Raw genomic sequence first — 25,042 nt, forward strand, 5'->3', positions numbered from 1 at the left:
GCACAAGAATAGGCCCTGGGCTTCCAAAATGGGCATGCAGTCATGATGTGTGCATCAGAGACCACACCTACATAGGTACCTGTGATCGGGATAGCAATGCAAGGATCGAGGTTCACCAGAGGCATCTGAACTTTACATGAGAAGGTTGCCACTTCTGTAACACAAATAATAAAGGCCTGGTTACACTAGGATTTCAATAAACACAGTATGCTCCAACCACTACTGTACAAGTGTGAACCCTTGACAGGGACAGTAGTCCTCTTATCAACGGACAGGCCTAGACCTTCAAGCACATGCTAGATTAGGGTGAATCTTGGGCAAAAGATCCCGCAATCACAACACCGTATATTCACAGTTGAGCACTCAGGGAATAGGACAGGACTGTACACCATGCAGGGGACATTCCTGTCCCGGGTTCCAGTCCTTCCGCTTGCTACACTTCTGCCACTTCCTGTTGAAGCTCACTTTCACCAAGCTGGGGTCTCTTTTAGTCCCATTTGCTGTTGGCAAGGTCTCATCCAACTACAAAGAGCTTTGTGGGTTCCCCTTCTAAAGAAACAGCCTGCCAACCCCAACATCGTCGGCGTGTATCACTCCTTCCTCACCCTTCAGAAGTACTAGAGAGTGTAGCTAACCACCATCTCTTCCATTTTAATCAACTCAATCAACTCTGAAATTGGCATTTTCCAAACCAGTTTTAGACCAGGCCATAATACCGCAGCCATTCTGGCCTCAGATGTGGATGATTAACAAAATTCCCTCGACGAGGCCGCAGACAGTGCCCTCCTTCTCTTTGATGTTTCCACAACTTTGGATACACTATCCCACGCAATCTCCCTACATAACCAATGGGAGATTAGACTAAGTATAAGAGCAAAGAATGGGCCTGTCGGGCCTCCATTCCGAAAGGGATGTTAGGGGTGCACAAGGAGTTAGCTTTGAGCCTAACCCGCTTCAAAATTTAAATACCCCCAACCATTTCTGCCCTTTTACAGACTTTAGACTAATTTTTTATTCATATATGAAAAACTACAACTGGTCAACAAGACGGACGATTCCACTAAAGTAATTCACAAGTTGTTCATCTAAAATGATATGGAAATTCAACAATGCCTTAAACTCATCTCATGAAAATCATAAGTGTTTATTATTGGTCATCTGTTCAGTCTAACCTCTGGAGGCACACTAAATTAGGCCCCTCTTCTGATTTTGCCCAAAAACTAAAAGTTATCTAGGACACCAACTTTTTGTTTCAGTCCCACAGTAACAAGATTGTATCAACTCCTTTAAGTTCTAAGACACCTTCTTCCTTCATCAGCCTCTAGGTGGAGGGAAACTGTGATGCAAGCTACTATATTGGCTCATACAGACCACTGCAAATCCTTGTGCCCGAGTTAAGCTAGCTATATTCTGTCCAGATTTCAAATAGTTTGTAAGTGCAGACTACCTGAAGTAGGCCTTTGCAAACATTCATGCATCTCAACCATCTCAGAACTCCTTCACTGGCTTCCCGTTGACAAACATGCCTTATGTATGCCCCCGCTTCAATCATTTATAAAGTTACAAGTGGTTCTGTTGGGTAAGTACCACAGGGTACTGGTTCAGAAACTGATTATTTCTTTCACAATCAATAGTAACTGGCACTCTCACCATTTTGTAGATGATCCTTGAATATAGAACTCCTTCCGGGCTCAGAGGAGTTAATAGATTTAATCTTGTGAATTCCCAACCAACAAGGGTGAGTACCCAAGATTATGGCGGCTCACAGATTGTACTTTTTTATTCCACACAATACTAATAGGAATTTCATTTTCCCTTTAAATATGCTGTCACACTTCCTTCTTTTGTCCTGCAGAAGAGTCTACAAACACATATATATACAGGGTCGAAACTTCGACGTACAACCATCTCATGTCCTGGATCACTATAGCAATTAATTTAAGAAATAGGACTAGCTAAAGTGAAAGACCTGAAAAGGAAGGAGAATTTATGTTATTGTCTTGTTTATTGTTTGAATTCGAAAGGTCACCCATGTCCACTATATGTCACCACAGTCACCCATTGAATTGTCTGTGTATTTGTTATAGTGTATTATTTGTCAGAGAGCCCCCATTGGTATTATCTTTTTGTATAAAATGGTTTCCACAATTGGTGAGAAAAATAGAAAAACATAACAAATAATTTAATAAATATATATTTTTGATAAAAACTTACTGAGATGTGGTACATTTATAAACGTCTAGTACCACATCACTATTGATTGTGAAAGAAATAATCAGGTTCTGAACCTGTACCCTGTGGTACTTACCCAACGGAACCACTTGTAGCTTTATAACTATTAACCCAGGTTCCGAGGGATACAGGGTGACCCCATTGACCCTAATGGTCCCGCTTCAATCATACCTCTGATTATTGATCATTAATTAAAAACAGACTCAAACATTAAATCTTGGTAGAATGGTTGTTCTCTTACCCGAGTGCCCGAGTTTGGCACTTCTTGCACTTCGCGCTGCTCTCCATCAAAAACCAGCTCATTTTCGATAAAATCCTTCAACCTTCCTTTTCTCTTCTGATCTCCAACTCCCACCTGTTCCTTGCCAAAGAATGACAATTACTGGCCTCTAGAGATATAGATCATCATCATGACGTAAACAGGAGTGGAAGAAGGCTCCAGGGACCCACAGGAGGACTCGGGGTGGGTAGTGATGAAACTTGAAGGTAGCGAGGAAACCCGGAAGGCGTTGCAGTACAGGGAGGGTTTGTTTGTCTGGCTTCTTTTACGTATCTAAGCCCTGGTTGGCCTTGGGATCTGAAATTGTAGAAGGGTAAAGGTTTTTGATATCACTATGGGGCTCCAATGTCATAGGCTTCTATTCTGATTCAAAATACTTTGGCCCCACCGTCTTACTTTTTCTTGTCTGTAAAGAAAATCCTTGGTATATCTCAGATTCTGCAACATTATCGTCACACACTCGAGGTATGGATCCTCCTCAGGGATGTTCCGTTGATTAGAGCTTCCGTATGACTTGAATAAAGTATTTTTCTAGCTTCTGTTTAAGCAGCCACAAATGAACTGTACCTGTTCAGGGAAGACACAGGCATGCAGTGCGCAGTCACTAAACACAGATACAGTAGATGAAAGCAGCAGAGCTCTTGGAAAACTTCCAGGCACTAGCATACGTGGATATTAACAAGGGAGGTGCTATAGGGAAGGCTCATTCTAGAGCAGGGAAGGATCATTCTAAGACAGGCAGGTAAGGATAACAAGGAGCTCAAACAGTGCAGAGAGGGCACTTTTTCAGGGCGTTTGCTTAAAGACATCCATGATTTTTACCGGAGGATTCCCAGCTTAATGTGGTTGCAGAAATATCTGCATATAATGGGCGGCTGGGAATGATCCTAAGTTCCAGTTGTCTGTGGGAACTGGCAAAGCCTGCTGCCCCCGTGGATGCCCTCAGTCCACTGAGTGTTGCTACAAACCAAAGCGCAAATGCAGGGTTACTAATCCACCGAGTAGTGAAGCCTCAAACACAGAGCCGGTAGGACACTAGAGCCCAGAGCAGGGTAAATCACCATGAGTCTCTACCACATGTTTTAGTCTAATGCAAGACCCAACAACCCCGGAAGGTTTTTAAAGAAATCCCATTCTCTTTCCACTAGGTTGGCATTCACTGTAGGGCTTGATATTAAAGTAAGACCTTATGCCCAGTCCTTAAATATTATAATTACATTTGGAAGTCATACCTCAGCCACAAGAGCTGCTACAATCTCAAGGTTTTTCTTGCGATCTAAGGTCCTGAAGAATGAGTTGTGTATTTGTTGCATATAACTGCTTGGGATCCTGGCGATGGAGTGATGCATCGGTGTCCCCTCACAATGCGCTCAGATGCTGGAGATAAGGAGGCACTCACAGGTCTTGGGGATGGCTGGTTGAACTTTGCTCCTTCACAGCACCCACAGTCATGAAGGTGGAGTTTTGTATCTTTGTTCCTCGCATAAGCCTAAGGTGTTGAACATGGCATTGTGTACTGTGTATCCCCCATCCCCTCACTGTGCCCTCAGTAATTTTTCAGTGAGTGAATATAGAAAATGGGGTGAGAGTGGGAAGTGCAAGTAGAACAGTAATAACATTAAACACAAAGTGAGAGGAAGAATAGGAAAAGAGTGCAGGTGGAAAAGAGAATGCGAGAAACAGAGAGAGATCCTAGGTTTCATCGCATTTCAAGTAGGAGGCCTTTATTCACCTGTAGAGCAAGAAATACTTTGTTTTTTCGCAGTGTGCTCATAGGCCGTAGTAGGGGTCTGATCCTCATCTTTAAGGGTAACTGGCATTGTGGTGACTATCCTAAGTTCAAAACTAACAAAAACATCCAAGTGCATTCTTACCTGTGTCACTACAGGAATATGGACTGATTTTGAATCTAAGGCCACACATTCTTCTGTTCAAACAAAACGTGGATTGTATGTATGTTTATATACACACACACACATATATATATTGAGGGCACTGCAGCTGGCACTGGGCGCGAGGAGTGCGGCTTGAGCGACTTTTAAAGGAGTAATACGTTACACTGAGGCCCCCCACTGAGGAGACGAGAAGTGGAGATGATAAAGGATGTGGAGGGACAGCGCATGCTCTTGAGGTAAGGGGGTAACTGTCTCACATCCCGGAGGATGCATGGGGTGAATACAGATATGCCCAGAGGGTACAAGCAAATCCCAAGCGCCTGTCATCTATAATTATAAGCCCTCAAAGAATCATCCGGAAGTGGACAAAGAATTGCACAGAAGCTGACTGCACTTTAATCGAAAGGGAAGCATTCGAAGTCCTGGCTGGGATTTCAAGGAAAGCCAGATTGAGAAAACATTCAAAATAGACTAACTTCATTAAATAGAATTCAACAAATACCAATAAGTCAAGCGATTGACAACTCAAGTGCAAGGATACAGACTTGAAGATTAACCATTCCCTCATGGCAAATGCATCATAGACATTTTTCGAGCAGAATTATATATTCGAATGGAGTAACGAAATACCAATACCAAGTTTCTAGGAATTACACTAGATAAGAAACTAGACATGCAAAACCACATCAACACAATGGCAAAAAATGGCTGCTTCCATCTGAGCTATCTTAGAAAACTGAAACTATTCATCGAAACCTCAGACCTTAAAACGGCAGCCCGGGAATTGGTTATCTCGAGGACTGAGTACACATGCACAACTTTATCAGGACTACCCAAGATCTCAACAGCTCCACTAAAAGCTGGCCTCAATGCAGCCGCAAGACTCATAACAGGATCTAGAAAATTTGACCACATCACTCCACGTTTGAAAACGCTTAATTGGCTGCCATAAAAAGCAAGAATCCAACTAAAGATGGCATGTATCACACACAAAGCGCTATTCTACAAAACACCACTATACCTAGCCCAGAAAATTACCAATATCTGGAGGCCGCGGATTCTCTTGGAGCACCGGAGATCTTTTACTGAAACACGCATTCTTCCGTAAGGAGAGAACTTATGATTGAGCGTTCTCTGGAGCTGCACCAAGAATTTGGATTTTGCTCCCCCGAACATTAGAAGAATCCCGTACACTTCATTATTCAAAAAGGAAGCTAAGATGTTTCTTATGAGCAAATTCCTCTCATAACTAATAGCAGTCCGGACACTTCTAGGGTTCAATTTGAGACCAGCAGACAATCTCTCGATCTTCTACAATCGGCTGTTCCAGTAGTTTACATAATGAAGGATAACAGACCCTCCAATTTTATGGAAATTAATCTTTTGGACAGCTCATACTAGATCACTCTCATTGATTTAGCTCTGTTTCCTATTAGCAGCTCTGTCTGATACATTCAGTCCCTGCTCTGAATGATATCTGGTATTCTAAGGACAGGTACTTCTAAAAAGAAACATGGTGTACGTGCCAGGACACGAACTATTGTAACTTGAGATGATCTCTAGTAATCATCAGATTTGTGTTATTTGTAAATGCTAATTGAATGAGTGAATACTTATGACTGGTAGTTTGCTTAAAGGACTTGTCTAGCTTTGGAAGTTTTAATGCTACTGAACTTTGAAGCGCTCTGACACCCAACTTTGGGTCATGTTCACGCTATAGCAAACATTGCATAAATAAATAAATAAGAATAAGGGATTAAAGATTGGCCAAATGGAACGTACATTCAGCGAGACTTTTGTTGAGAATGTGGGAAGTACCAGACAGGAACCCAAAGGGAAAAACACCAGCACAATTGGTGAGGGATCTAGAAAAATCTCAGAAAATTAAATCAAAATAATGGCGGGAGGGAACTTCTTTGATGAAGTATCTCGAACATAAAAGAGTACCTTGCAAATAATGCTGTTGCCAACGTATGAGGATATGGATGATGACCTCATTAAAGAATGGTGTGACAACACAGAAGAGTGCTCAACAAAACTAATGCACATGTTAAATAGACACACCAAAAGAAAGATGGAACAGCAAATTGCAATAGTGGAAACAATTATGAGAAAGCTGGAGGAGTACAAAGATGACACCTCGGTGACAGACAAACTAGCTAAATTGGAGAAAATCCTACATGAATATGAAGAGGAGATAATGGAGAGAAAAGCACGCATGATTACTAGAGATAGGATTGACTACCAGTATGGGCGCATCTATACTTTTTCTAAGACATTTGAGCAACTAAGGATGATAGTAAAAATGGATCCTGTTAATGAAAAATCTAGCGAGAGTGAAGTGAGCTCATATGAGGGCTCCAGTGCAGATGAAGCACCTATGGAGGGAGTGGATTTTCACAAGGAACTACGTTTACTCCATATGACCATGGAACTGGGAGGAGGAGGTGGGACATAAAGAAACAGTGGAAGAGATGGTGTAGGACAAAGTGGTGCAAAAGGAAGAGTAAGGGGGAGAGGCAGGGGGAGACTGTTAACTGCAGAGAAATGAAACTGCTAGTCATAAACCTCTTAAAAATACAACTGACCCCCAACCAAGAAATAATTCTAAACTGGGGACTCACATCTTGCCCCACAAAATCTCCTGATTTCATTGTTGCCAGAATTGAGACATACAAATACATTAGAAAATTGAAACTACACAAACACTTCCAAATGAGAATAAAAAAAGTTGCAACAATCAGATTCATAGGGCACAAATCTTCGGGATTCAAAATAACCAATGTCCCTGCATTGTTGGAAATCTGTGACGTAACTGACGTCATGCCACCCCCTAATGAGAATGGAAGGGAGTTCCCCAACATGGAAATTAAGACGTATAACGGAACGTTAGCAGAGGAGGACACTGATAATGCCATTATACCCACTGAGGTGAATACGGGCACAAATCTAGCAGACACAGCAAATTTGAACCGAATGTGATTCCTCACAGATGCCACCATACAAAGTGGATGCAAAGTAAGGTCAAAGTTCTGTCCTCAGCTGCCACCTGGCAACAAAATCAATTTAATTTACGAGCTGGTCATGGATGACTTGAATAAATTGAGAAAGAAGTGGCTGAATAAAAAGGACAAAGGGAACTTTACAGTAAAAGATTGGCAGGATATCACTATGTTGAAAAACAACGCCTCTTTGGTTATTAAACCATCAGACAAAGGGGGAAACATAGTGCTGATGGATTGGAGAGCCTATGGAATGGAGGCAAGCACCAGTTAAGCAACACAACACACTATTAATGTCTACCCCGAAATCCAGTAAAAACCATGGAAATGGAGTTTCATCAGAAACTAGTAAACTGGTATGGAAAGGATTTGCTTGACTGGGACAAGTACCAGTATCTACAAACTGAACATGCTAAAGTTGCGAACGCCACCAGGTAGACCGATTGTCAGCTCTCTGGGATCACTATTGGAAAACTGCTCAAGGTACCTTGATTTCTTTCTTCAACCCTATGTCACTGGCCTACCATCCTACCTAAGGGACTCCACTGATTTTCTGAAAAAACTAGATGTAATCTCATGGAAACCAGAGTACTTCATGATAACGCTTGATGTGGTATCCCTTTATACCTCCATCAATCATAAAGATGTCATTCGGGCTAGAAAGTATTTTTTGAGAGACAGGTCCATTGAATATCTGAAACACACGCAGATGGTGGTGGACATGCTGAGATACTGCCTCATACATAATGTGTTTATATTTAACAACCAGTATTACCTGCAACAACAAGGTACAGCCATGGGCACCTCCTTTGCCCCCACCTATGCGAATCTGTTAATGGGTTGGTGGGGGAAGGAGGTAGTCTGTGCTGATAGCAATGACTCGTACATGGAGAATGTCATACTTTGGTCACGCTTCATAGATGACCTGTTTATTCTATAGGAAGGAGAAAGATTGCATCTGGAGGAGTTGATGGAGAGGCTTAACCGTAATAATGTGAACAACAAGTTAACCACAACAATCAGTAAGATACACTGTGAACTCTTCGATGTGGAACTGAGCGTCCAGGACAATAGGTTATAACAACAATACACAGGAAGGCCACTGCCACCAACTCAATTCTACATGCAAACAGTGGCAACTCTTCAGTTTTAAAATGGAGCATTCCATATGGCCAAATGTTGACAGCGAGGAGGATCTGCTCGACAAATGATGAATTTGAAATAGAAATAACCAAGATGATCAAGAGATTCATCCATCAAGGATATCCACTCACTGTATTGAAGGATGCTAAGGAAAGGGCCAGCAAGAAACCAGAGAACAAATGTTGTACCAAACCGAATGGGAGTTGGCTAAAAAGAAGAGCCCAATCAAGTGTCAAAAGTTTTTTTTTAACTGGCATATGTGTAACACAAAGACGAACACTTGAAGGGGTCGTTGACAATGGTACCAAGATAAAAAATATGAAATCACTGGAGGACATCCTTACACAAAGGTACTTGGAACCCATAAAAGAAGGAAACTGGCTAACCAGTATGACGGATGGCTTTGTTAAGTGTAGATCCAGCAAGGCGTGTCAACACGAAAATGAACCAGAAAACATATCAGACATATGAAGGCAGTATTATCTCGATAGGAGAGAGAATAACATGTCACTCCGACCATGTGATATACGTGCTACAACGTCACTGTAATAAACTGTACATTGGTAGTACAACAGGCTGAGGGTCAGGACATTGCAGCACATGCGGGCGATAAAGAATGGGGATAAGAGTTATCCGATGGCCTGCCATTTTGAGAAGTATCACAACCGCTCCTAGGTTGGATTTAAATATTATGGACTGAAACACGTAAAGAAAGAATGCACGAGGAGATTACAGGGAAAAGGAGTTGAGAGAGGAATCCAAATTGATTGTGATGTTGGGAACAGAGGTTCCATGGGGCCACAAAACGGATGTAAAGCTACTTGTACATTTATAAACTATGGACAACGTGGATGACTGTAGAATCCCAGCCACAACTCCCTGTCACTCTCTGCCATCCTACAGAGCAATGCACCTATGAGAATGGCCAACCCGTACAATTACTGGTTATTTGCCTGGTGCTGTCATTGAAACTCAGATATGTTTACATGTTGAACATGTGTATACACTAGTTTTGTCTTTTGGATAAATGTACTAAAGATTGCCTACCCTCATGAACCAATGGTAAGCCACTAGACCGCACGTAAGTATTCACCGATGCTAAGCCACTACACTGCACTTTAACTTGTCTAATAGCTAAATGCTAATATGCCCTTTTACATATGCTATTGTTCTGGGTATATAGAGGAAACTGTTAGGGACATCCTAATGCAGTTGCTCTTTACTAAGTATCACCCCTAGGTTCAGGAATGATGAAGGGTGGGACACACAAATGTGTGCTCTTCCATGATATGATCCAAGTTGTTAATAGCGTGAACTTGAGTGACTGAATGAGGATCACATCCAACAGTTATATTGCACTTTGGCACGTATCACTTTATTCAGCCCGTCGGAATAAACAGTTAGGAACATTATGATGCATTTGCACTTTAGCACGTCCCATTTTCTTATGCTCTAACAAACTATAAACTGTAGGTGGCGCCCTCGGGACAAAGGAACAATGTGGATAAATGTTAGGAACACCATGACGCATTTACACTTTAGCACATGCAACTTTCTCAAGCTCCAAACCAATAGAACAACAGGGATGCCCTAGGGAAAGAGAAACTATGTGATTGTTTCTGTCAAATTGACCTAGTACGGCTCAATCGATATGAACTCATTCCCCTGTGATAAATACTCTAAGGGCACTATTACTTCAGCGCATGCCTCTTCTTTGTGCTCCAAGCATATAGTTTGTGCAGCAAGGATAAGGATGAGGAAAACTCTTAGGGCAGGAAGGGCATGCCCATATTTACACTATGAAATAAGCGCAATAGATTGGACTCTCTCACATTAATTAATAAAAGATTTTAAGATTTGTATGATATGGGCTATGCGTGGGTAGTGAATTAGGAATGGAAGCAATGGAATTTGTACAATATGCGTAGAAACTGCCTCTTATTGGAATATAAAGAATGTTGATAATATAAGACCATGGATTAATTGCAATTTAACGCATAACGACTTTGAGATAGGTGGGGTGAACATAACAGTAAGGTGTAAAAATCCTACTTATGGGATTGATGACTGCCCATGAATTGGATATGTACGTGGTGGGCACTGTTGGGAAATGTGCAATAAATGTATAAATAAGTGCATGTAAAATCATATGAGAATGTGTTACATGCATAAGGATAGTTACACGATGAAACTATGCGGATGACACAAACCTGGGGGACAAAAATGCAAATTGGTCGAGGATGTGCAATATACGCAAAGTAGCAAGTACAATATAGTTTGTAATATTGCATTGAACATCTCATGTTAAACAATAGACATTTTGTCGGATCGGGTATTCCATAGTACATCTCAAAATTGAAAGAGAGTGCTTTTGTGCACACTAATACCAGTACATAAAATCCAAAAGAGGGAATGTATTATGAGACCCATTATGCTGAAACTATAAAGCAAATTAGGCCAGTTGCACTGTACCCATAACACAAATTTGAAGGGCTGTACCATTAGATGATGACAGAAGGAGAGGGTGCAGACTGTCATGGCGGTGACTAAGAGTCACTTTTGTTTATAGCTAACCATTCCAGTGTTTAACTAGGCAATGAAATTGAGATAGGTCAATAAAAGGAAACATTGTACGCCATGATGGTTGTAAAGGCCCAGTAGAACACAACAAGCTGAAACGCATCAGCTGCTGAAATCTAACTTTATGTGTTTTCTTACGCTCACGTAAGGAGTTTTTTCGTTCTATTCATGCATCTGCATGAGGAAGACAGCCGTGGAATATTTTTGAACGCTCTGTGCTGCCGTATCGCAAGGTTGTGCAGCAACCACATATGAAAGCATATATATATATATATATATATCAAAACCGCAAAAACAGCTTCCGCCGTTGTTAGCCTCCCCCCTCACTCACTTTCGATGGCGGTTCATGGCGAGGTGGCAATCCTCAAAAATCAAATGTGCGCTGTTATTACTTCGTACTCCATGCTTGAAAAACACAGCAACCACGAACAACTCTTGAGCTTGAAACCACAGTTCTTTATTTGGAGTGTAAGCCAAACGACCGACTCAACGCGTTTCGGGATGAAAATCCCTTGCTCACGAGTGAAGTGTACTGAAACCAGGAAGTGTTTTAACAAACAAAATCACGTGGTTTACAACCTCGTAGAAAGTGGAAACATACTTTGCGGTGATTAATGGCATCACTTTGTTTTTCAACAAAACTTTACGTCTCACGATCATGACAACGAAAGTAATGTCTTTTCATACAATTAGTTCATCATAGCGATTGACAAAAAAATAGTAAACACGGGCAATAGTAATTCATTCAGTGACAATAAATCTTGATTTCAGCGCCTCAGTGGGCGGTATCAGACACAAGGTTACAATGTTTCTCAGGGACATTGTTTGAATTCAACTGACAAATACCCATTAACGGTAAATGCAAAATGTGACAGTATGTTAAATAGCAGTATTTTGTTGTGTCAGAACCCATTTCCCTAACGCCCCAGTGGGCCAAACTCAACTCAGAATCAAATATACAGCCCGCATATAGAAAGGCAACCGTTGACATATTGAATTGAATGCAAAGGATGGCAATGATGTGGTGATATTATATTCTAAAAATGTTTTCTCTAACACCTCAGTGGGCAAAAATCAAAAATAGATAAGAACTAAATCTAAAAAGTCACCAGAAAACTAACGTGATACTTTAAAAGGATATTCCCTTTAGAAGATACTTTTAGTTCTTTTGCATTTCTTTCAAGGCTAACCAAGCTTCTCTTGATTCTGTAAACAAAAGAAGAAAACAGAAGTGTCAATCGAATTACAGTTCCACCAAATACAAAGTGTGTTCAACCTGACTTAGTACACTAACAACAAAATTATAAACTTTAATTTACTTGAAATACTAAAATACGAAGCAGCTAGTCCTCTGTCGGACTCAATGAACTCCTTTAAAATACCGGATTATGTTGCTATAATGTAATTACCCCAAATGTACGGCTAATTCCTCGTCACAGTTATGTCCAATGGGTACCAGAGTTCTATACTGAATGATGAGTTTGGATTCGAGTCGTCTCAAATCTTGGACTCTGTTACCTCCTCTTTCATTTGCTCTTATTGAATCCAATACACAGAAACTAAGAAGATCACTATTCTGATTGTGGTGACAAAATGGCGTGCCATGGGGTACTGTTTGTCACCATGCTTGATGGCGCGTAAATGTTCAAGGATTCTAACCCTAGCTTTGTGAATCGTACTCCCTATGTACACTTTTTGGCACGGGCAAGATAGAGCATAAACCGCAAAATCGGTGTTGCATGTGGTGTGTTTGAGAATTTTATAAGGTTTCTCCAAAGGTGAAAGCACACATTCTCTACAGTTTTTGCTATGTTTGCAAGCTTTGCATTTTCTGCATGTGTAGAAACCTTGTATTACCAAAGTGTTGGCCTTTGTTGGTTCAATTGCTTTACAAAGTGTATCTTTCAATGATACAGCTTTCCTAAAAGTAATCTGTGGGAAAGTTTCAACACTACTTGATATATCTTTATCAGTGTGTAACACTGGCCAGAATTTATTGAGGCTTTTTCGTATATCATGAGCTTGGTTATTGAAAGTGGTAATAAACCTGATTTTATCCAATCCGTCACTCTCGTTTGTTTTATCAACCAGAAGTGACTCTCTCGGTCTTTTGGCCACTTCCACTTGAGCTTTCATTATCACTGATTCAGAGTATCCTCTTTCTCTGAATCTTTGAGTCATAACCATTTCTTCTTTTTTGAAACTTTCAACTGAACTACAGTTCCGTTTAGCTCTCCATAGTTCTCCTAGGGGGATACTATTTAGCAATGGTTTCGGATGACAACTGCGGGCATGAAGAAGACTGTTGCCCGCAGTTTTCTTCCTATAGAGACTACTTTTTAGACCGTCACTCTCGATGGTAAGGGACAGGTCTAAAAACTCAATGTTGGTACGTGACCACTGGCTTGTAAAGTGGAGATTAAAATTGTTAACATTAAGACTCTCAATAAACACATTAGCCTCAGTTTCAGTGCCATTCCACACGTAAAAGATGTCGTCTATGTATCTTGTCCATTTGACAACTTTGTTTCTGAATGCCTCGTGTTCTTTTACCACTTTTTCCTCCCAGTACCCCAAGTAGAGACCTGCAAAGCAAGGAGCAAAGCAAGTCCCCATTGAAGTACCGAGAGATTGTTTAAAGATTTTTCCATCAAAGATAAAAAAAAATTGTTTTAAACAGAATGTCATCATTTCAATCAACATTTCAGTGTGATGGAGGTATGAAATGGATCTTTCTTTAAGATAATGTTTGCACGCTGCAAGTCCTAAATCATGTGGTATGCACGTGTATAGGCTTCTCACGTCTAATGATAGAAGAGAAAATTCTTTCTTCCATTCAAGTTTCTCCAATTCTCTCAGAAAATGGCCTGTGTCTTTAATGTAAGACGGAAGCTTGGTCACAAAAGCCTGTGGGAAGTAATCTACGTATTTTGACGTATTTTCCATGCAGCTCCCCTTTGAAGACACAATCGGTCTTCCTGGGGGGGCTACTGGATTTTTGTGAATTTTGGGGAGCAAATATAAAGCTGGTAACTTAGGATGTTTGCATAATAGAAACTGCATGTTCATACTCCATCCTATTACTACGTTGGTATTTATCAGGATCTGAGAGTTGTTGCATTCCTTCAATGATGTAATTCTGTCGTGATTGTACAACGACATTGCCCCCCTTTTTTTGTCAATCGCTATGATGAACTAATTGTATGAAAAGACATTACTTTCATTGTCATGATCGTGAGACGTAAAGTTTTGTTGAAAAACAAAGTGATGCCATTAATCACCGCAAAGTATGTTTCCACTTTCTATGAGGTTGTAAACCACGTGATTTTGTTTGTTAAAACACTTCCTGGTTTCAGTACACTTCACTCGTGAGCAAGGGATTTTCATCCCGAAACGCGTTGAGTCGGTCGTTTGGCTTACACTCCAAATAAAGAACTGTGGTTTCAAGCTCAAGAGTTGTTCGTGGTTGCTGTGTTTTTCAAGCATGGAGTACGAAGGAATAACAGCGTGCATTTGATATATATATATATATATATATATATATATATATATATATATATATATATACATATATATATACATACATACATACATACATATATATACATGCATACATATATATACATGCATACATATATATATACACATACATATATACATACATGCATACATATACATACATGCATACATATACATACATGCATACATATACATACATACATATACATACATACATACATATATATACATACATATATATACATACATATATATACATACATATATATACATACATATATATACATACATATATATACATACATATATATATATATATATATAACATTATAGTAAACACTTTCAAACATTCCGCATTCGACCATATGTTTCTCCTTGCAGCCAAAGGGAAAGAAAGTAAGCGGCATGGCTCCGGTTCCAGAAAGCAACCCTTTATTTTCTTCAATCACATGAGGTGCAAGAGTGAAGACCTACACGTTTCAGCCGTAGCCTTCAACAGGATCATATATATATATATATTCACTGAAAAAACCATAGGTTTCACACATGTTCTAGTTAGCGGAAATTTTACTGATAAAAAACCAATGAAATTCCCCCGTTATAGTTAGTGCAGGCAACTATAACTCACGCGACCGCAATCCTCTGCTGATGCTAATACTGTATTTAGACACTTATTTGCCCATGTCTTCTTCCATACATTTTTAGCTATACATATATTAAAAATATTTTTTTTTCATAAAGACACATATGTCATCAGCAGAAGATTGCGGTCGCGTGAGTTATAGTTGCCTGCACTAACTATAACGGGGGAATTTCATTGGTTTTTTATCAGTAAAATTTCCGCTAACTATAACATGTGTGAAACCTATGGTTTTTTCAGTGAATTTGCAAGGTTTTTTAAATGCTAATTCCTAACTATAACGTGTGTGAAACCTATGGTTTTTTCAGTGAATTTGTACGGTTTTTTAAATGCTAAGTTACTTTACGCAATTCGTGGCGTGCGCGCCCACTTAACGCAGTTCGTTCCGTGCGCGCACAGTGAGCACGCGGTGCGCTTCGCACACCGCGCGCCCACTTTACGCAGTTAGTGCCATGCACGCACGGTGGGCACGCGGTGCGCTACGCGCACCGCGTGCCCACGTTACGCTAGATGGGCCATGTACGCACGATGCGCTTCGCGCACCGTGCACACATGGAGGACATATGATGCACTTTGTTTTGAAAGGTAATATTTTAATTTTTCGTATGTGTCGGGCACCATTTGCACACGGGGTGGAGAGAGTGTGGATAATTTTTTTAAACATTTTTTTTTTTTTTAATTCGTACGCGTACGGTAAGCGTAATCGGCGATATTAGCGAAAAAATAAAAATTCGGTTATTGGCCTTGGGGGATCTTTGGGGACTTCCTCAACATTGCTATGTGTGTGGGAGCTGTCTAAACAGCCCCTTTACATGTTTTTGTGCTTTATATTTTAAACATCACTCTCAGTGCGAGAGAGAAAATGGCAGCCGCCGCTTCCTGGTTTCGGCCGATTCGAATGTTTACTAAGATCTAAGAGCCAATCAGAATCGCGCTCGCGCACGCCACCGTACGCGTGCGGTAAGCGTACCGTAAGCGCACCGTAAGCTGGCTCAGATATATATATTGATTTAAAGGCTATTTTCTCAGAATCTACTGAACAGATTTACACCAAACCTACAAAAGGCACTTCCTTGACCTGAGGACTACCTCTCTGCCAAATTTCTAGTAATTCTGTTCAGCCGTTCGGGCTGTAGCCCTGTCTAAAGGTCCTATGGAAAAATGCATGGTAAAAACGCGTTTTGGGACCACCCTTTTATCTCAGCCCCCGCTTGACGAATCCCCCCGAGACTTTCAGGGTAGGAGCGGAGCGTAGCGCCCCACCTATTTTGAAAAATTCGCGAGGATTCGTCGACCGGTGCCAAAGTTATTCAAAATAGAATGTTGCGGATTTCCTATGGAAACGTGGTCCTAACTATAACTACCTACTGGCGACCGCCAGTAGGTAATATATTTTACATATATATAGATAGATATATAGATGTGTACACACACATATTATAATATAACATAATATATGTACTATAGAAGTAGTGTAGCAAGAGTAGAGGAAGGTAAGCTGGAAAGTCTGCTATTGTTAAAAAAACACTGCATGGCATCTCATACAAGTATCCCTCACTGCACAAATACCAGCCTGGCTCTTTTAATGGATGTCGCTTGTGCCCCTATAACTTCTGCCTGCACTCGTCATGCACAGACATGCAGCCTACTATGCCCCCACAATTCCCTCGTTGACTGAAGCAACGTCACCTGTGTCTTCGGTCTCAACAGACAGATGAATGAAGAGTGAAGGGTTGGAGAAAACCCACAGATCCCTTCAGGTTGTACTCTGCTGTGTCTGGACACCGTATGGGCATTGTGCATTCCTGTATTTGATCACATACTTCTAATATTTCTTCAGACTCCCTGAATGTGTTCATGTGTGTACTATGAATGAATGCATGCATGTATGTATGTATGCATGCATGGAGCTACAGTGCATAACAGCTACAAACATTACTGTGGATTGGCAGCTGTGGTAAATGCAAGACCATGAGGGCTGTAGAGGAAGGATACAACCAACCAGAACTCCCTCTGTACTGCTCTAAGGGTAGGTGAAAAGATTGTGAGCAGGCTCTATGTATGTGCATGTCTATCCATCGGCAAGCATGTCTCCGAGTCAGCAGGATACTATCAGCAGCAGATCAATCGATCGCTCTTACTCACTTTGGGGCATCTACTGCTGACTTTACTCTCTGAATCTTTACAACCAGAAGGAGCTCAGTTCTTCCTTTTATTTTCCACTCAATGGAGAGAGAAGTGGCAATCACAGAACCGGTTTTCAAAGAGAGAAGAGAAACAAGTTAATTGACAACACTTTGTATGATGAAAAACAGAGCAACAGCATACTGTAGTATAGGAGGAACTACATCACTTCTTGTGCGAGAAATACGGCTTAGTAAAGAGTTTCAAGTTCAAGTTCAAATAGCTTTATTCGATTTTAAAAACAAAAACCATAAAAGCACAATTTTAAAATATTTCAAAATAAATACATCACAGTTACAAGTGGTTAACCTTTAAATATCTGTTTAAAATTACATAACAGGATTAATTCATTGAGGACCTAAATCTAATAATGGTTTTAAGAAACATTGACACCGAGAACATAAGGAGATCATCATCTAGCATTTTCAGTCTTAACAGTGCCACTCTACATTGTCTCAGGCCACATTCTCTCAATACAGGTATTAATATTCGCTTCCTAGGGCCTGAATAAAATTTACAAAAGAAAATACAATGGAGTGAGGATTGAACAGAGACCAGGTCACATGGGCAGGGAATTAGTTCTTTTGACCAACAGTTCAACTCCGGGAAAGTAACTAATCTAAAAAAGATGTCCAACCTAAATCGAGTCAATAGCATACGGGAATAACAACAGGGAACTTGCAGCAAGTATGGCTGAATGCCTTGATTTTGTGTAAGTAAGCAGTTTGCCATAACAGAGCTCTTACATTTCTCTAATTGGGACCGTTTGTCATCCAAGTAATGTAAGCATAGTTTATTGAGCTTCCTCCTTGACATCCCTGCCATGCTATCTGGTACGTCAAAGAATTCCTGGTGACCCATAGCCGCCAAAAAATTCTTTATGTACTCAAACCAGGATATCTTTGAGGCCCCCTCAAGGCCTAAACAGTCCAGGATAATATCCCTATTCAGGCCTGTTTCATTTGAGCACCACACTTTGTGCCACAATAAAATCAGATCAACTTTGACAAGGTCCTCAATATATCGTAGGCCTAATTCTTGATGACAAACAAAGGTGGAGGTGGATCCTGGAACTGCCAGGAGATAGCGAAGAAAAGCATTCTCACAGAGCTGTAGACTGTGATTTTTCGCTATCCCCCAAATCCCTGCGCCATATAACGCCGTAGACACGCATTTAGATTTATAAATATCCAGTAGGGCAGATACTGGACGTCCTCCCACCTTATTGGCAAAATTTTTAACTGCCCCAATTGCTCGTGTAAATGCCAATTTTCTTGATTCTCCTGCTAAGGACCACGAACCGCTTTTTTCGAAATTGATACCTAGGTAAGAAAAAATATTTACCATGTAAATTTTCGAATTAAATAAAACGGTTTTACAGGTAGTATTCTTCTTTTTGGAGCAGCACATATTAACCCCTTCAGTGCCCCGCCCTTTCCCCGCCCTGTGCCGGGCGTTGCATTAGCGGGCGGGGTTCATGACGAGATAGTCTCGTCATGGGCACAGCGCAACCGCGCTCCATGACGAGACCATCTCGTCATGGGCACTGAAGCGGTTAAAGGTCTTACTTATGTTGATCTTTAGTCCCCTAATGCCCATATAGTCTGAAACTCTTTTTAGTGATCTCTGCAGTCCCATTTGGGTCAGAGCCATGATCACTGCATCATCTGCATATAGAAGAATGGGGATAAAGGAGTTTCCTATTTTGGGATAATCTTGCTTGTCTTCCAAGAGGTGAGAGGCTACCGAATTAATATATAGATTAAACAAGAATGGAGCTAGTATGCAGCCTTGTCTCACACCCTTCCCTATAGCAAATTTGGAAGTACATTCCCCCTTTTCCCCAAAACGAACCCGAACACTTTCAAACATTCCGCATTCGACCATATGTTTCTCCTTGCAGCCAAAGGGAAAGAAAGTAAGCGGCATGGCTCCGGTTCCAGAAAGCAACCCTTTATTTTCTTCAATCACATGAGGTGCAAGAGTGAAGACCTACACGTTTCAGCCGTAGCCTTCAACAGGATCATATATATATATATATATATATATTACATATATATAGATAGATATATAGATGTGTACACACACACATATTATATTATAACATAATATATGTACTATAGAAGTAGTGTAGCAAGAGTAGAGGAAGGTAAGCTGGAAAGTCTGCTATTGTTAAAAAAAAAACACTGCATTGCATCTCATACAAGTATCCCTCACTGCACAAATACCAGCCTGGCTCTTTTAATGGATGTCGCTTGTGCCCCTATAACTTCTGCCTGCACTCGTCATGCACAGACATGCAGCCTACTATGCCCCCACAATTCCCTCGTTGACTGAAGCAACGTCACCTGTGTCTTCGGTCTCAACAGACGGATGAATGAAGAGTGAAGCGTTGGAGGAAACCCACAGATCCCTTCAGGTTGTACTCTGCTGTGTCTGGACACCGTATGGGCATTGTGCATTCCTGTATTTGATCACATACTTCTAATATTTCTTCAGACTCCCTGAATGTGTTCATGTGTGTACTATGAATGAATGCATGCATGTATGTATGTATGCATGCATGCATGGAGCTACAGTGCATAACAGCTGCAAACATTACTGTGGATTGGCAGCTGTGGCAAATGCAAGACCATGAGGGCTGTAGTGGAAGGATACAACCAACCAGAACTCCCTCTGTACTGCTCTAAGGGTAGGTGAAAAGATTGTGAGCAGGCTCTATGTATGTGCATGTCTATCCATCGGCAAGCATGTCTCCGAGTCAGTAGGATACTATCAGCAGCAGATCAATCGATCGCTCTTACTCACTTTGGGGCATCTACTGCTGACTTTACTCTCTGAATCTTTACAACCATAAGGAGCTCAGTTCTTCCTTTTATTTTCCACTCAATGGAGAGAGAAGTGGCAATCACAGAACCGGTTTTCAAAGAGAGAAGAGAAACAAGTTAATTGACAACACTTTGTATGATGAAAAACAGAGCAACAGCATACTTTAGTATAGGAGGAACTACATCACTTCTTGTGCGAGAAATACGGCTTAGTAAAGAGTTTAAAACTCAGAGACTTAGATTCTAAACCTTCAGAGTCTATCCAAACCGAGATCCATATGAAATGTCTTTCATGCCCTGTGCTGCCCAGAAAGGTGCAACCCGAGTCAAGCTGAACGCTAGTATGAGGTGCGGGGGAGGATTAAAGGGGGGGTGGCTGAAAAATGGTTATCAGCAAGTACATTGCTCAGTTTTATGAAGTGCTGAGTGTCATTATTGCGTGATAAGGAGAGTGCTCATGCTCTCTCTGAAGGAGGAGGCGCTCCAGCTGTTATCTTAGTTGAGTTACAGAGTGCCATAAGTTTGCTGTCGCTTCTATTCTGTGCTGGTCTTGGGTTGAGCTTTGGTGGTTCTAGTAACTCTGGTGTTTTGCTTCTAGAAGTCTGGATCCTCTAGAGTGTGTTAGGAGACTGTTCAGATTTTTTCTGATATATGGATTGTGCATTTAGTTTTGAATTTTATTCTAGCTTGCAGTGGTCTCGTAGAACTGGCAAATGTGTTTGAATATCTGTGTGTTCGTGACTAATCTGCCTGTTGTGGGGAGAACTGCTTTGATAGGGGTGAGGTGGCTGGTAGCAGATCTCAGCTGATAGAAAAAGACTGTAATCAATTGTATATATGGCCAGAGCAAGAGAGAACGATATTTATTTTCTTCAGCACAAGCAGATGGCAGGTTGCAGATTAAGTGATTTTACTTCCATGTTGACTTAAGGATACATACTGATTTATCAAGAAGCCAGGAGTGCTTCTAGACTCAATTTGACTCTGTATTTTGGTGAAGTAGCATTAATTATGTTTCTGTTGAAGTATATAACATCTGTTAATCAAAAGAGGGAGAGAGAAGCTGACACTCATTCGGGTTGATGAAGTATATAACATAACATGTGTATGTGTGAAGTTACAGTAATTAGTTCTACTTGTGACAATGTCTGGCTGTATGAGCTGCAGTACTTCTTTTACAGTACCTACCACAGCACCTGGTTCTACCAGTCACTAGTTTGATGAGCTGCACGGAAGCAGTCTGACCATTCAATATATGCTTCACTGTATATTGCTTGTGGAAAACCCTTAGGGCATCATTAGGATGGTGGGTGGACTTTGTCCGCCTGCCATCCTGACGGACAACGGGACCGCCTGCCATATGTGCGGCAGTCCAGTGGGGGATATTAGGATGCGCCCGCCACACTGGCCGACGCATCACGCAATTTTAACATTGCGGCGGGCGGTGCTTTCAGCAGCATCGCCGCAATGCCAAAAGTGCATGTTGTGCATATGCATGCACAAGGTGGCAGGCACCGCGTGGTGCCTGCCATGTTGTGCATGTATATGCAGGGGGGTACCATAGGTACCCCCCATGTGCCCCCCTCCACCTCCCCCAATATCCTGGGTGCCCGCAACAGGCCCCCAACTTGAAAATCCTCATGCCTTTCCGTGGCGGCAACACCACCACAGAAAGGCTGCCTCCCACCTGCATCCTGATATGGATGGCGGTGTCTAGCAGACACCGCCACCATATTAAACCCATATTAAACCCAAGTCAACCGGGCGGAAAAGCGGCGGACGGTCTTACCGTCTGCCGCGGTAACCCCCCGCCATACTAATATAACGGGGGGAATGGGTAATGCAATGTAATGTAATACGTTCTTGTTGAGCGCAACTGCCACCCCAAGGGTATCCTGGCGCTATGACCTTCACAGTTCATCAGATCTAACACACTACATTGCTCTTGGAAAGAAGTGGGTCTTTAAATCTCTTTTAAAGGAGGTTAGATCTTGCTTACTCCTCAGCGACAGGGGGAGGGTGTTCCACAATTTAGCGGCTGCAAAGCTGAAAGCACGGCCGCCCATCCTCACTCTGTTGATCTTAGGAACTTTTACCAAAAACGCCGAGGAGGATCTCAAAGGTCTGGCAGCCTGATACCAGGAGAAAAGATTTTGGAGCGGCAAAGGTCCTAGCCCGTGCACAGCCCTGAAAACAAGGCACAAGGCCTTAAAGAGGATCCGCTGCTGAACAGGCAGCCAATGGAGATCGAATAGTGCCGCCGAAGACGACGCAGAGCGTGAACGAGCTAGGGCCAATTTGGCTGCCATGTTTTGAATCCTCTGCAACTTAGATACCAGAGTGTTAGGAGCCCCCAGAAGCAGTGCGTTACAGTAGTCTAACCTACTGAGGATGGTACTACGCACCACTTCTGCTCATGCTCCCAAGGGAAGTATCGGCAAGATTTTACGTAAGGCTCGAAGCAAGCCCATACACGTTGCCATGGTCCTGTTTACAGAGGCATCGAGCTGCAGACTAGGCCCAAACATGACACCCAAATTGCGAGCCGACTCGGCGGCAGTCACTGTGCCCAAGATAGAAGCCGGCCAAAAATCCTCTGGCAGCGGGCGGGGGGGGCCGATCCAAGGAGCAGTGGAGAACCTCGGTTTTTGACCCATTAAATTGGAGCGAATTAAGCCGGAGCCATTCTGCTGTTGCCGACATGCACTGGTGAAAGGTGTCCCTCAGAACCGCCTCCTTGCCCTCAAAGGAGAAAATCAGTTGAGTGTCATCGGCATAGTTAATGACTGAGATGCCGAATGACTTTATCAAACTGATTAGGGGTCGGAGGTAGAGATTGAAAAGGATCGGGCTAATTGCAGACCCCTGAGGCACACCCTGCTTCACCTGGCGTACGGCTGAGCGAAAAGGTGGCAATGCCACTGCTTGTTGTCTATTGCAGAGGTAGGATGTTAACCAGCTTAGGGCCGAACCAACTACGCCCGCTCTCTGAAGGCGGTCCAATAGGACAGCATGATCCACCGTATTGAACGCGGACGACATGTCAAGCAGCACTAAAAATGCTGCCTTACCCGTGTCGACACGCGTTCCTAGATCATCCAATACGGTGATCAAAGCGGTCTCAGTCCCATGGGCCGGCCTAAATCCAAATTGGGCTGCATCCAGACATGAGCTGGTTTCTAGGAAGTTGGATAAGGTTCTTGTGACTAACTTCTCTATGACTTTTATAGGGAATGGTAACAACGAGATGGGCCTATAATTGGCTGGGCATAGAGGGTCTAGAGAAGCCTTTTTTAGCAGAGGTGTCACTACTGCCAACTTCCAGCTGTCTGGAACCACGGCTGTCGCCAGTGACTGGCAGCAGATGGTATACAGCGGGGGCAGCAGCTCTGCCTGGAGCGCTTTCCAGATCTTATGTGTCAAAGAGTCAAGTGGAGAGCCCGAGGATACACCATTAGCCAATGCATAAAATTCCTCCAAGGAAGGGGTGGGAAAACAGGACAATTGAAGTTGCCCCACTTTAACCTCGATCCCCTCAGCACCCGAAAGATAAAGGGGTTCTGGTGGAGAGAGCCTTGCCGAGGCCGGCTGGCCCGAAGTCGAAAGGCCGGTTAGGATTGTCTTAATTTTTTCCTCGAACGCAGAGGCCAAAGAGTCGCACAGTTCCTGAGATGCTACAGTGATTGGTACTGCACAGGCTGGATTAGTCAAATTATTCAGCAGTTTGAAAAGGGTCTGTACTTTATTAGAGGCGTTATGGGTGGCGGGCAGGGAAGGATGTAGGGCGGATCGCCACCGCCATGCGGGCAGTGGCGATCCGCCCTACATCCTAATGGGCCCCTTAGTTTTGGACATCCTGTGTGATGACGGGGCCTTATGAAAGCATGGAGGAAAGAGGTTTATAACGAATCCACAGACGAACACAGTTTCTTTTTAACAAAAACACTGGTTGTATAACTGGTATTCCTTACCCGATGGCCCGGTTTTAATTGTAATTGTTATTTACATGTGCAACACTGAAAGGTTGTCCTGATGAATGTGTGAGACTTGATAGGGTTATTTAGCGCAAAAACTAGTCAACTATATGTAAATGGTGGTTATCAAGTAGGACAGAAAGTCTGTATGACGAAGCTGTACCCATTTTTATTGTGCCATTACACACAAATAAACTGAGAGTGTCCTACAGCGTAAGACATATTAATATACATCTTTTTCCAGGCTACCATATATTTCAGTCTGTCTTTTCAACACATGGTAATGGGCGAGCCAAGATAGGGCCCCAGTTCGGCACGGTATTATAACATGTTTGGCATACACCTTCACCCATCACAAATATGTTCGTAGGAGTTAGATAATACCACGTATCTATCTTTATGCTTCATTCTTTATCGGAGTGGATCCCTGTGGCGACATAAACTTTGGTCAATAAGCCCCAATGATATAATTCATGGCCCTAACACTTGTATGTTTCCATAGCACAGCCCTCACAGGGAGATCTGAGGGGCCCAATATCTGCATTGTGGTAAATATGTCTGAGACACACTCTTCTTGTCAAGCCGTGTTTGTTATTTATGGGGTCGGAAGAAGGGATACTTATATAAAAGATACTGGGCACCAGTATAACGGGTGGACACAATACATTCCAGGTTGTGAACCGCCAGTGTATCTGTTGATAAGAAAATAGTAGGTTTATGCTTAGTCCAGTGTCATTATTCCATACATGCCAACATTTTAGAAGA

At 42.1% G+C, this 25,042-nt stretch overlaps 1 protein-coding gene across 8 annotated transcripts in view; it reads right to left on the reverse strand.

The window, feature by feature from the left end:
- The window catches only part of LOC146839074 (uncharacterized), a 100,016-nt gene that overhangs the window by 71,424 nt on the left and 3,550 nt on the right, over positions 1 to 25,042 (reverse strand). For 2 of the 8 annotated variants that reach the window (XM_085603085.1, XM_085603080.1), the window contains exons 2-5: positions 17,437 to 17,500; positions 2,909 to 3,079; positions 2,474 to 2,809; positions 80 to 154 (exon numbers count right to left, since the gene is read on the reverse strand). The exons of 2 other annotated variants lie outside the window; for them this stretch is intronic. In XM_085603085.1, the coding sequence (XP_085459211.1) occupies positions 80 to 125 (46 nt within the window). In that variant the 5' untranslated portion in view covers positions 126 to 154; positions 2,474 to 2,809; positions 2,909 to 3,079; positions 17,437 to 17,500. Of the gene's footprint in view, positions 1 to 79; positions 155 to 2,473; positions 2,810 to 2,908; positions 3,080 to 17,436; positions 17,501 to 20,283; positions 20,348 to 25,042 lie in introns of all 8 variants that reach the window. 4 more of the 8 variants (XM_085603087.1, XM_085603083.1, XM_085603082.1 and 1 more) reach the window with 3 other exon arrangements.

Source organism: Triturus cristatus, chromosome 4_2 (assembly GCF_964204655.1).
Source record: "Triturus cristatus chromosome 4_2, aTriCri1.1, whole genome shotgun sequence".
Classification (NCBI taxonomy): Eukaryota; Metazoa; Chordata; class Amphibia; order Caudata; family Salamandridae; genus Triturus; species Triturus cristatus.